Source organism: Lagopus muta, chromosome 1, assembly GCF_023343835.1.
Source record: "Lagopus muta isolate bLagMut1 chromosome 1, bLagMut1 primary, whole genome shotgun sequence".
Lineage (NCBI taxonomy): Eukaryota > Metazoa > Chordata > Aves > Galliformes > Phasianidae > Lagopus > Lagopus muta.
Genome location: NC_064433.1, coordinates 116952195 through 116964895, shown reverse-complemented (window position 1 = coordinate 116964895; position 12701 = coordinate 116952195). Strand labels below are relative to the sequence as shown.

The following is a 12701-nucleotide window of genomic DNA, read 5'->3' as shown; positions in this document are numbered from 1 at the left end:
TCGACTAAAGTGTTAAACCAAAAAGTGGAATAGTGGAGCTGGGAGCAAAATGAACTTTAGCTCCTGGGGATTTGAAGGGTTTGACATCAGCCTAAGACTTGCATTTGTCTTAGAGGCCAGTGCTGAGAGGGCGCTGATGGAGAGCTGGGGCTAAGGAAGATTGCAGAGAGCAGATCTCCTGCTGTGGTAGCTGAGGTGTCACTGTGTGCTCTTCAGCCTGATTTATTAAGATTAAGGTCTGTCAGGCAATTCTTTTGTCCCAAGAAACTGGGTGAGGAAGAGATGATGTTTGGACCAAAGATAACAAATGGTGTTTCTAACAAGAAGAAACTGCAGTAGGTATGTAGGTTTTAGACACTATTCTACGTGACTCCAGCAGAAGAGAGAGGAAGATGGATCTTTAAAGGAGTGCAGCAGATGAGAACCCCTTTGTGTTTGCTTGTGGGGCAGCTTCAAAGACCCTTGGCCATCTTTCCATCTCAGCAAATCCTAACTGGACCTTTCAGTCTAACTATCCAGAATGACAGCGCTGTATGGGCTGGAAGGGACCTCTGGAGATCACCCAGCCCAGCCCCGTGCTAAAGCAGGTCACACAGGAAGGCATCCAGGTGGCACTGGAGCATTTCCAGAGAAGCAAAAACTCCACAGCCTCTTTGGGCAGCCTGTTCCAGTCCCTTGGGATGCCTCACAGAATCACCCAGGTTGGAAAAGACCTTCAAGATCATCCAGTCCAACCATCCACCTATTGCCAATAGTACTCACAAAACCATGTCCCTCAACACAAAATCCAAATGTACCCATTCCCTTTTCCAGGAAACAACCTGAAGGTGATGCCCAGCATGGGCTTCAGATGCTGCAGAGATCCTGCAAGCAGCTGAAATAAGCATGGATGCCTGCAGATCTCCAGGGAAGAGACCCTACAGCCTCTGGGCAGCCTGTGCCAGTGCTCCGTCACCTGCACAGCGCACAAGTACGTGGCACGTTCCCACCTTTCACTCGCTCTCCTTCAGCCAGTACATAAAAAGGTGCTGCTTCTCCTATCCTCCCGGCCAAAATCAACTAAAACCCCTCGGTGGAGGACTACCCTGGGAATCCTTTAGGAAACGCTTTGCAGCGGCCATACAAACAGCCATCTCCACGCGCTGCTCTTTGGGCGTCCGGCCGTTGGGCGCCAGGAGGCAGCGCGGAGCGGGGCCCGCCGCTAATCATTAACCTCTCCCGGCCGCTTCGGGCTGCGTGCATCGCTGCTCCCGCACTGTCCGGCGCCGACGGCAGCTCCTCGCTCTCTCTCCGTTCCCCCGACGCCCGGGGGGCAGCGAGCCGCCATGGAGAGCGAGGCGAACGACACCTTCCTGACGTCCTGCGGCGGGAGCGAGCCGCCCTACGCTCAGGAGCTGCTGGGGAGTAAGTGCGGCGCCGGGAGAGGGAATCCCCGAGCAGTCCGGAGGGAGCGGCGCTGAGAGGGAGTTGCCGTGGCGAAGGCTGCGGGGAAGAGAGCAGGGGAGGAGGGAGAGCAGCCCGCAGCCGCCTGGGCGAGGAGAGAGGGAAGGCGGCTGTGAGCAGGGAGGCTTTGGCCTGACGGGGTCTTCCTACCCCACACAACTCCCAGTGAGTCTCCGAGGACTCTGTCTGTGTGAGGAAGTGATGCACAGACCTGCCTTTGGACTTGTAAGGGAAGCAAAGAATACTGTGTAGATATGCTGCTGTTTGTAACCTGCTTGGTTAAGCTCCTAGAACAACCTCTGTTACTCTAAGAACCTTGGTCCTAGAATTCCCCTTCTCGAAAGGACTTTTGCATGATGCTTGGAGGCATATCCTTCCTGGATGCTGCCTGTGGGTTCTGGGAAAATATGTTCACAAACTTAACTACTTGGATCATCCTCGAGTGAGTGGTCCATGGCTGTAGCTAAGAACAAATCAGAGGATCACGTGGCAGCTGATGTTGGCAGAGCCCTTTAGGTCCATCTGGCCGAACCCCTGTCCCAGCAGAACACCCAGAGCAAAGTGCCAGACCCACATCCAGATGTGTGCAGATCTCCAGGGAGGAGACCCCACAGCCTCTGGGTAGCCTGTGCCAGTGCTCCGTCACCTGCACAGCACAGAAGTACTTCTGGTATTCAGAGGGAACCTCCTGTGCCCCAGTTTGTGCACACTGCTGCTGGTCCTGGCACTGGGCAACACTGGAAGGAGCCCGGCTCCAGCTTCATTGCACTTTTGGCATGTGACTTTTCAGGAACAGGACTAAGATGCCCCTCCAAGATGCTGTTTTTACATTAAATGTTCAAAGTACATGAATGTATGAAATGTGTAAATCAGATTTTTGTTTGTTTTCTTTTCTCTTTTTTTTTCTTTTTTCTTCTTTCTGTAGGCCTTGACCTTGCTGGTAGATTTCTCTTGGCAATCTTGACTCTGATGACACTAATTGCCGATCTGGTATTTATGGAAGAAGCGATCTACATCTACAGGAAAAACCCCTCCTCCAAAAGATCCATTTTAATTTGGATAAATGCTGCAGCTCCAGTAAGTGTTGTGGAAAATAATGCTGAAAATAATCTGGAAATCCGCATGGCCCTGCTTGACCTCTACCCTCCATACAACCCTCCTCCCTTTCTCTGTAGGTGATTGCTACAACCTCATGCATTGGCATTTGGATTCCTCGCTCAACAATGTTTACAGATTTCACAGCATCAGTGTGAGTATTCTGCTCGTTCCTAGATTTGCCCCAAACCCTGCTTTTCTTCCCTTTAAACATCTGCTACTCTTGGTAAACACAGTCATTTTGTAAATTTAACAATTTAGTAATTTTTGGTTTGAGTTGAAATCTCTTGGCATCTCCTTTATTTTTTTGCTGAAGCACTTCCCAGCACTGCAGCCCCCTAGTGTGGGAATGTCAGCATGAAGAACAGTGACTTGCATGTAATTGATTGTCTTGATTGATGGTAGTTTTGAAGTAATACCCTTTCCTTTCTCTCTCTCAGTGTCATGTAGGATGAGATTCTGACCTGTGACTTCTTCTCTGTGCTTTCATTAATGATGAGCTGCATAGATCTATTATTAACAGTGGCAAATGAACCTCCAGTGAGCGCATCAATGTAAAAATCCTCCACAGCTGTCCTGATAAAAGCCCTTTCTGTACATGTGACAGCTCTGACATACAGAGCAGGATGAAGCACGGTCCCCGCTTTCTGAATGCAATGGGGCAGCTCCCATAGGCAGAGCCAGATGTGGGGAGCGTTGGGTGCTCCAGAACGGCTGGGGTAGTTTTGGAACTGCAGGACCACATCACAGAACCTCCTGCACAGCCCCAGCCCATGTCACACTGCATGTGCAAAGAGAACAGAGTAAAGAAGGATGGAAAACAAACTGGTGGGGCTTTTGCTGCAGGTAGTGCAGGACTTCTGAGGACCCATCCTATGGCACTTTTAGCCCATCTCAATCTCTCTCTTGCCTCGTCCAAGCTGCAAGTTCCTGTTCCCTTTCCTACCACTCCCTCTTCTCCAGCTGCTCCACAAGCTCCTTTAAGGAGTTACCACAGCTGAACAGGACCTCCTTTATTTGGTGGGACTGGATTTTGGTGAATAAGTTCCCTAATACAGTATGGGACCAGGAGGAAAGGGTGGCTGCACTATCTGTTGTTTGTGGGAGGGCTGAGAACATGCTGTTGCTGACAGGAGAGGTGGGGCTGCAGTAGTCACTGTTTGGATCAGATTTGTGTGCAGAGGGACTGCACCCTAACTGGAGCAGCACATAGGATGTTAGGTAAACACATAAATAAACCTAGCCACATGGGTTTTGCTCTTCTTAATTTTAAGAGGAGGAATAGGACTTGCTTTGAAAAGTTTGGGCTAGTCACGCCTAGATAAGTGGTAGAAAAATACATCTGTAACGACTTGGGCTGGAAGAGCCACCAGCACACTTAGGGAAAGACCTGCAGATTTTTCAAAGCTAGCTCTGGGCTTTCTGCTTACTGTGAGGCACAAACTTTAAAAGATGTGGACTGAAGGTTTAAGAAACCTGCACAGGTCTGTCAGAGCAGTGTGAGAGATGTACAGAAAAGCTTAAGCTGGCTCTTTCTTCCCCTCCTAGATTTTTTGCCATAGTCATCCACAAGTTCCTGATGATGATGATAAAAGAGTGTGGGGGTCAAAAGCTGTTCCTGAAACGGTTTGAAAATGGTCACTTCAAGATCAGCACGGGGCCCTGCTGTTGCTGCTGCCTGTGCCTGCCCGGTGTGCGCATCTCTAGGTGAGTTGCCCTTTAAGATTTCCCAGCTGGAAATCTGCTGCTGGAATCCAGCCAATTTGGCAAGCCTCACTTACAGCAAAGGGCCTCCCTCCTTCCAGAAAGCCAGTTTCAAGCTGTCTCTTAAACAGTGCCATCCCACAGGGCTGTACAACACCGCTTATTTCTCATTTTTATAACGAGGAATTGTATGTAAGAGCCAGAGCATGAGGTAACTCACTTTAACCCAACGCCGTGTTTCCGACACGTAGTAACGTTTAGCACTGTGGTGTCTGCTCAGCTAATCCCGTTGGTCTTCAGTAAGCCTTTTCTATAGTAAGCAGAAAAAGAGTTTTCACTCTAGAAAATCTAATAATTGAGATTTCGGTTGAGAAGCGGGGTAAGGATGGAGAGCTGCGCCTCCTCAAGAGGCAGTGCGGTGTAACACAAACCCTGCCCTTTTGCAGTGCTGTCTGCTAGGGCTCCACCTCTGGTCAGAGTCACCCCACCATTCATATGCTGCTCCCAGACTGAAAGCCTCATACATTCCAGGGTTTTCCTCCTGGCACAGAGTACATTCCTCAGAGCACAATTCCTTTCCATTGAAAGGAAAAGCTCAAGGTATGCTTTTAGGGGAGAAAAAAAAAAAGAAAAGAAAAAACCCTACATTTTTATTGTAATCATTTTTCTTTCAGCTACCGCATTTAGTATTATGATGTTAATTCTTATTTCCATTAATTTATTTTAATGGAATATTGGTATTTACTTACATAGAGGGAGCACCAAGAAAAAAGCAACAACAAAGGAATGTAATGCAATTATGTAAAATCAGCAGGTACTGATGTGGATCTAAATCACTTCTAGTGATTTTGATGGGCACTGATTCAGGCTTGTGTCAATAATGAATGCTGAAGAAATCTATGGGACAGCAACATGCTACAGATCTGCAGTGTCACCAGTGCATGCATTTTTCTTTCCATGTCTGTCACCCTCTGTATTTTCTTGTGGTAGCTGAAGGATGGAGAGAGGCTCCTCTACTCTGCCTTCCTGATGGTCAGTCCTGTGACAGGTTAACCATGAATATTGAGAGGGCTGAAGATGTTAGCCTCAGCACAAGGGGGCTTTTTACTCTGCTGAGGGCTTTAGGCTCCTCTTCTGGAATCTGTAGTACAGGGAAACTCTTGTGATGTCTCTGCTTCTGAGTTCTAGCCCTTTCCCATTAGAAGGTATGGGTCGTTTTTTGTTGTTGTTTTTGTTTTAAATGAGCAAGCCGTGACAGAGAAAGACCAGTTTTATATTGCTTCCATAGACAGGCAAAGTAATGGGCTGTCCCAGTAGATAGAGATGTGTCAGATGAGGTTTTTTTTTTAAAAAAAACAAAAACAAAGAAAAAGGAGACCTGCATTTGCAAGGCAAACAAGTCCTGGCATTGCAGGGACTGCAGTATTTGTCATATTGTCCTTCAAAGCCAATGGGAGTAAGGCAGGGTCTGTGGCCAGAATTGGAGCACTGTAGTACTTTGCCGTTCAGCTGAAGGTTACTCTTCCCAATCTCTTCAGAGAACTGAAATAGCAAGGCAAAAAAGCAGCAGCAAGTGGCATTGTTCAGAATGGTTGTGCTTCTGCCAGCTCTGCCGTTTGCTCTGGGGCAGGAAGGAACATCCCATTTTGTCCCTGGAGGTGTGCAGGAAACGTGTAAATGTGGTACTGAGGGATATGGTTTAGTTCCATGCGCACCATGTTGTCCACAACAGTGGTGATAGATGGATGGTTGGACTAGATCATCTTGGAGGATCTTTTCCAACCTACGTGATTGTATGATTCTGTGGTTTTTTTGCTCAGCATTGGTTAGTCTTCATCATTGCCAAACAAGAAAATTACTGCTTTTGGAGACACCTTAATAGACCTGTCTTTAAACAGGCATTTGGGTGATTCTTGAAAAGTTTGAATCTTGAAGTTGTTCCTCCCTAGACCTTAGCGGTGTCCAGTAAGAGTGCAAAAGTTTTGCTGTTTGACAACATCAGAAAAATGCTATAAAGATTGCTAATAAGATTTTTCCCTCTGTGACATATATTAATATTTTTTTTCGTCAGGCGATCCCTCTTTTGGCTGAAGGTGGGCACCTTCCAGTTTGCTTTATTTCGACCTGTTTTCATGTTTCTGTCAACAGTGCTTTGGACCAATGACAATTACAGCCTTTCCAATGTAAGTGAATATTTTAATCAGAGATGGTCTACAGAACCCATAGCTTTTGGTTTGATTTTAGTATCTTAGCCTACAACTAAACTCTAGAACCCGAGAGCATTTCTGACTGAAGTATCTCACTTCAGAATGTGTTTCCTTGCCTCTCTTGGAATGAGACTGGGTGTTGGGGAGGGTTAGGCTCTGTACAGCTGGAGTAGTAGGACTACACATTGCCCTTTGGGGTATACTCACCCTGTGTGTTGTAAGGTACAGCTCTAGGAAACAAGTGTGTGCACAGATGTGTAATTAGAAAACCTAATTCTATGCTTTTCTGCAAATGATGGCAGGTAGTACAAAGCAGAGGAATGGTACTGTGTAAGCTGCAAAATGATGGAAAATTGTATCTGCTAATAACTGTGCACCTCCTAGATAATTCAAAATAACCGTAGTATTTTTGTTGTTGTTTAATGGTGGATAAATAGATGATGCCTCAGATGGCACGGTGAGTACACTCATGAGCCAGCTGAGAGCTCTCAGTAGGGTGCTGCTGAGGTCAGATAGAGGGGCTGTGTCATTCTTTACTGCAGCTGGTAGCACTCTGATGGTACCACACAGTTTTTCTCAGCTTTTATGGAGACAGAAAGAGGCATTTTAATGTCTGCATCATTCAGTCTGCAGCTCTGCCTGGAAATAGCAACATTTGTGCTATAAAGCTTTACAGGTATGTTTGATTTGCTTTTCAGTTATCTCCCAAAGGAGCTGCAATATGGATTAACTGCTTCGTTGCTATCCTTACCATTATTGCTCTGTGGCCAGTTGCAATCATGTTTCAGCAAGTTAGAGTTCTCCTTAACCGTAAGAAGATCATCCCAAAGTTTGCTCTTTATCAGGTGAGAAATTCAGTATTTCCAATAAGAATTGATCTTACTGTTGATATAGCACCACCTATCCAGGTTTTTAATCCTTTGCTTAAGGATTATAGTATTTTTTTTCCATTAAATGCGCTGTGCAATGGCATATTTTTACCTGATTAAGGCTGAGTCCATTTGAAGCACTTTCCTTGGCTGCTGTTCAGTGTCAGTTTGAGCCAATTTTACCTCTGGTCGTTCAAGCATGCTGGAGATGTGAGCTGTATAAAATCCATTCATCCTTGGGCAGCTGAAATCAAAACAGCACCTTCTACAAGGCTCAAAGGAAGCTTTTTAGGTGCCACATCCTGAAACACAATGTTAAAAAGCTGGTGTGTACTTTCAAAAAGCAGGAGAGGATATGGAACATTGTGTGAGTGGGTTTCAGCAAGTCATTTTGTTTTGATAGTATTTTTCTTGGCCATTGTGCATTTGAGAGTTAGATAATAAGGAAAGTTATCTAAAATATTACTGGCTGGAACTCACTAAGGAACAGATCCAGATAGGTTATGGGCAGGAACAGGTCCACCCTCTCCCACATCGTCCAGAAGAGAGTACAGTAGAATTCTTGGCTATACAGCTTTCTAGTACAGGACATGTGGAAGACTAGTGTGCTAAGGGCTCTGTTAAGAAGATCTAAAACCCTGATAAATGCAGCAAGCAGGACAGTTGCACATGCAAAGCTACACAGACGTGAATCTAGGTTTAAGATGGCAAACCCTGTGATGTGAATGTTTACACTGAGAGAATTACACCAGCGTCTAGAGACACTTTGTTGTGTCTGGTGAAGGCCTAGCTGACTGAATAATAGGTAAAATAAAGCGTGATGGTTGCTGAACCCAAACTGGAGAGACCTTTATCCCTTTTGGCAAAAAAGACACATATATAACATGTATATATAACTGGGGGAACACTGCGTCTCCCTGCTGTGACAAAAGATGAGACAACAGAAATATCGTTCTTCCCACTAAGTAAGAGCATAAGCTCTTAGATTAACAGGAAGCTTTTAAGACATTTTACTTATTACTCAGAGCCTGATATTGTTTAATATCCCAACTGGGAGCTCTCTCTATGTTGCACCTCCCACATGAAGAGCTGGGAAAACACTTCTAAAACAGAGGTTTTATTTAATACTTGCATTTCGAGCAATAGCATCCTGACCCAAAGATGAATTGTGCAGGATGGCAGGCAGCCTGGTGGGAGATGGAAGAAAGGGAGAGCAAGAAAGGAGGAATGAGATAAAAGAATGAGCTAAAAGAGACTCTATTATGAAAGCAAAATAGTTGTGTGAAATATAATCCTTTTTTTTTTCTTTTTTCTGGTAACTAAGGCATCTATTTTCTCTTTCTGGTGTAGTTTATCGTCATTCTGATCCAGTTGCAGACAGCTACTATCAGCATTTTGGCTATGCAAAGAATTGTCCCTTGTGTTCCACCACTCTCTTCTTCAGCAAGAGGAGCATGTAAGTTCTTTTGGAAAGAATGTTCTTTGTTTTCTTACAGAAGCATCAGTTCAGTTTTCCTAACTGCAATATCTAGTGTTTTCCCCAAGTATGAATTTCATGGGATTTCATGTAGCTTCTGGAGAATCTCAGCTTTTATTTTAAAAAATAATGCATGCATGATTACTGGTAAATCTGTTGGATTTTGGATGTGTAATGTATTGCATGCTTATTGAGGAGCAGTACTGTAACTTTGTAAATATTTTGATGCCGAGAATGAGAGGCACTCTGTTATGGGAACAGAATGGTAACTTTTGTTCCTTTTGCACAAACAATGATTAATAAAATGGTCTTTTTCCTCTCTCTTTTTTTTTCCCTCTTTTTTTTTTTTTCCTTTTTCCCTCTTTTTTCCCCCAGATATAAGCCACCAGGTCCTCATCATGGAAATGTTTCTAATAACTTTAATGTCAAGAGTGGTCTATCGGAGAAGATACAAGGAGCTTGACCCTCCAGAATGTATCAGTGAAGAAGCTGGGGTCAAGAAGCAGGCTCCTACCATGAATGTTGCAGTTAACGAAGGTGGATTGTCAGGGTTTTAGAGGCTTCCAATGCTCCTGTTCTGCAGCAGCTGGGAGCTCAGCTTCAGGAGCCTCTTTCACTGTGTATAGCCACAGTGCATGTCAGAACAACTTCTGACAGAAATGCCTGTGAGCTGTGCTGAAAGGACCAACGAGTGGAAAGATAAGCCTATTTATTTTCCAGTGATATGTACATGGTGTGTTTTCAAACCATGTACTTTTATCTTGTTCTTCAGCACTTGATGGTAATCAAACCATCTCATAATGTGATTTTTTTTTTTTTTTTTTTTAAATTAGCTATTAGAATCTCTGTGATTTAATGTAAAGCTGTTCCTGTTTCATCTCTTGATTTCATTTAGCTCTGTTTCAGGTAGCCTAGATTGTCCTCATATGTCTAAAACAGCATATTCCCATCCTTTCTGCATTAAAATTTATCAGCTCTCAATGTTACAAGGTCGCCATAGCAAGTCTGATCAGTAAATGTTTGTTTTGAAGTCCTCAGACTGGTAATGAGCTCTCCACCTAAACGATGATCTCTTTAGGATGACACTTTTTATATTCCCTGGCATTTCACCCCCTAACCTGGTAAAAACACCGTTGCCATTTGTAAATATGTCATTGGCTGATGCTCTGTTGCTAGAGAAGGGAGATTCTCTGTTGCTGGTCTGGAAAAGTAGGAGTCGGCCTGAGAGGTGTTCTGTCACTGCTCTGTGGTGTTATGTACTACTTTGGTTTTCTGCTGTGGAAAATGGGAATTATGATACTCAATATCGTTGCATTCAAGATGTCTATGGGAATGAGTACTGTTGAAAGGAATCTCTTTCAGAAACCTACCTCCCCAGCTTCTCCACCTCCAAATCTGTCCTGCTCAGTGTTTGTACCCATTTTGCTGAAAACAGTTTTGGTTGCTTGGTTGGTTTGTTTCAAAAGATCCCATTGTTCTTCAATGAGCCTAATTATTTTGATTCAGCTCACTATAATTTGTAATATGACAGCAAGCTGTTGGATATGCTGTGTATTGGGAAAGGAGGTGCAGAACTATGACGCTAGTGCTCGTCTCCTCATCTTGTCTGATCCCTAAAGTAAATACTTCATCCATATAGCAGGAATGTTTATTCCATAAGGAGATGGGGAAAACGCTTTGTGTTGGAAAAGATGGTAATAACATCCTTTACCAATATGGTATCAAATACAACTTTACTGGGGCTTTATTTCTCATTTACAGGGAGCTCCAAAAATACTTTTAATTTGAGAATTGGCTGTTGAAAATGAAATATTCCAAAAGCTTTAGCTTGTGAATAAGCCGTGAGAAGAAAAAGAAGTTGAATTAAACAGAACATTTTCTTTCTGACTGAGGTTAAAAATAGTATTTTCTTTAACAAGGGAAGAATTTCATGATGCTAGAAATAACTGAATTATTTTTTGTTTGAAGCGGTTGAAACAATTTTTATATGAATTTTTTCTAAGCAGGCAATCCATGAAATTAACACAGATTCTTGAACTGCATTAATGTGAGAGAATCTACATATTTTTCTTTCCTTGAAAAATAATTCAGGTGAAAATTTTCACTCTACTCTGGAGTGTGTCAGCAGAATTAACAAATCAGCTGATATCTTTAATGTGAGAAATCTTCTTAATGTAATTTAACGTTATGACTATTAGCATACTCCTAATGTTGTTTTATATCAGTCTCAGTCACAGATACATTTGTAATGTTTCTCGTATCAACCTGTGGAACAGTACTTCATAACAATATTGGGAATGGTTGGCTGTGAGCTGAAGAAGTTTCAAAATTGGAAAATAAAACATGTTGACTTGGTAAGGTGTTTTGTGAACTGCTGTGGAAAAGACTAATTACTAGATCTACTGAGCACTACTGGAAAATGTTTTCTATAGCAGTTCTGTAAAGGTGATGTCTTGGTGAGTGCGATCTGTTGCAAGGAAGAACACGTCCGTGTGCTGAAGCTTGATTGCTTTTGAAAACAGATGGAGCATATGGAGAAATGGTGGTCTCTGTCTGTCCGGTGAAGGCACCTGAAGGCACAGCAAGAGCCTTCACCCGTTCTTCTTTTGGGGCATTTATTCAATGAACAAAGATCTTTTATCACTTTTGGTCTGGTCTTTGTCATGTCTCTGAAATGTCTGCAGAATGTATCTTGTAAACATCAGTGTAGGCCTGATTTATCTATAGGTGTCACTAGCTGTTATGCTTTTGGGCTGATATTTAAAACCTACTGTTGTATTCACCTGACATTCTTCAGCAAGAAAATGCACTGTCAGGTGGCGATTGTCAAGTGGACTTTACATTTGACAGCAGACACTTCCCTTAGTAAGTGTAGTAGTCTCATTCCAGAAGTCGCTTGCTTGCACAGAACCATCTTGAAAGCAAAATTAGATATACTTAAATATGTGCCTAAGAGCTTTCCTGAGTTACAGCTTACATGAATGCAATAGAATATGTGGCTTTATTGTTACAAATCCTTTCATCTTTTTGAGCTTGTAAATTAAGAATTTCTTCCCCACCTCAGGGTCAGACTAATAGCCCATGCAACGTAGAGGTCCATGTCTGACAGGGCAGGCATCTAAGAACCAGTGTGCAGGGCAGCAGGTGGCCTGCACTGTGGTACATTCATTCAGATGTTCTTGAAATGAGAACACTGCAAGTCACAGCCTCCAGGTTGGACCTCAGGCAGTCTGAGTGAGGAAAAACAACACAGAGAGCAGGAAATTTGATGAACTTGCCCTAGGAGGTAAGAGAAGGGAATTTTGCATCAGCTTAGGATCAGGCTCTAGGAAACACCTTTTCTCTTTATCTCTGTGTATTCAGAAATCACAATTAAGATTGAAAATAAATCTACAAATATCCGAGTTAAATGATTAGATAAGTTAGATGCTGTTTAGATGCTTCTACCCCAACAATTCTATACAATTCTATATTGTGCTTCAAACAAGAAAGAAAACAATGCTGCAGAAAGTAATCTGAAAAAGAGGAAGAAACTTTGAAGAAGTTAAGAATTTTTGTTTGTTTGTTTGTTTTAAATGGGGAGAAATCAGACATAAAATCCTGACAATACTTTGGACATTCTTGGTCATTTCTAGGAGAGAGAAAAATTGTCCAATGGCAATTTTCCTTTGCATCTACAAAGGGACCTGACTGCACAGTGCCTGTTGTACAGTCAGGTGTATGGACAAAACTAATGAGAGGATAAAATTACTTTATTTTAATGTGATTGACTAGCCAAAAAGTGTCAGTTCTCCCCTATAGACAGTCAGGCACAACTGAAGGCCTGGCCAGCAATAACTCTTGTGCTTTGCCAAGGGCAGGGAGCCCAGGAGCAGGTTCTACCTATATATTGTGTATATGGACCCA

At 43.3% G+C, this 12701-nt stretch overlaps 1 protein-coding gene across 1 annotated transcript; it reads left to right on the top strand.

The window, feature by feature from the left end:
• Positions 1–1067: 1067 nt before the first annotated feature.
• Positions 1068–10278, top strand: LOC125696043 (organic solute transporter subunit alpha-like). The gene is made up of 8 exons (XM_048951238.1): positions 1068–1404; positions 2369–2520; positions 2619–2692; positions 4087–4245; positions 6314–6425; positions 7148–7294; positions 8669–8774; positions 9171–10278. The coding sequence occupies exons 1-8, from the start codon at positions 1326–1328 to the stop codon at positions 9350–9352; spliced, it is 1011 nt and encodes a 336-aa protein (XP_048807195.1). The 5' UTR covers positions 1068–1325; the 3' UTR covers positions 9353–10278.
• The last annotated feature ends 2423 nt before the right edge of the window (positions 10279–12701 follow it).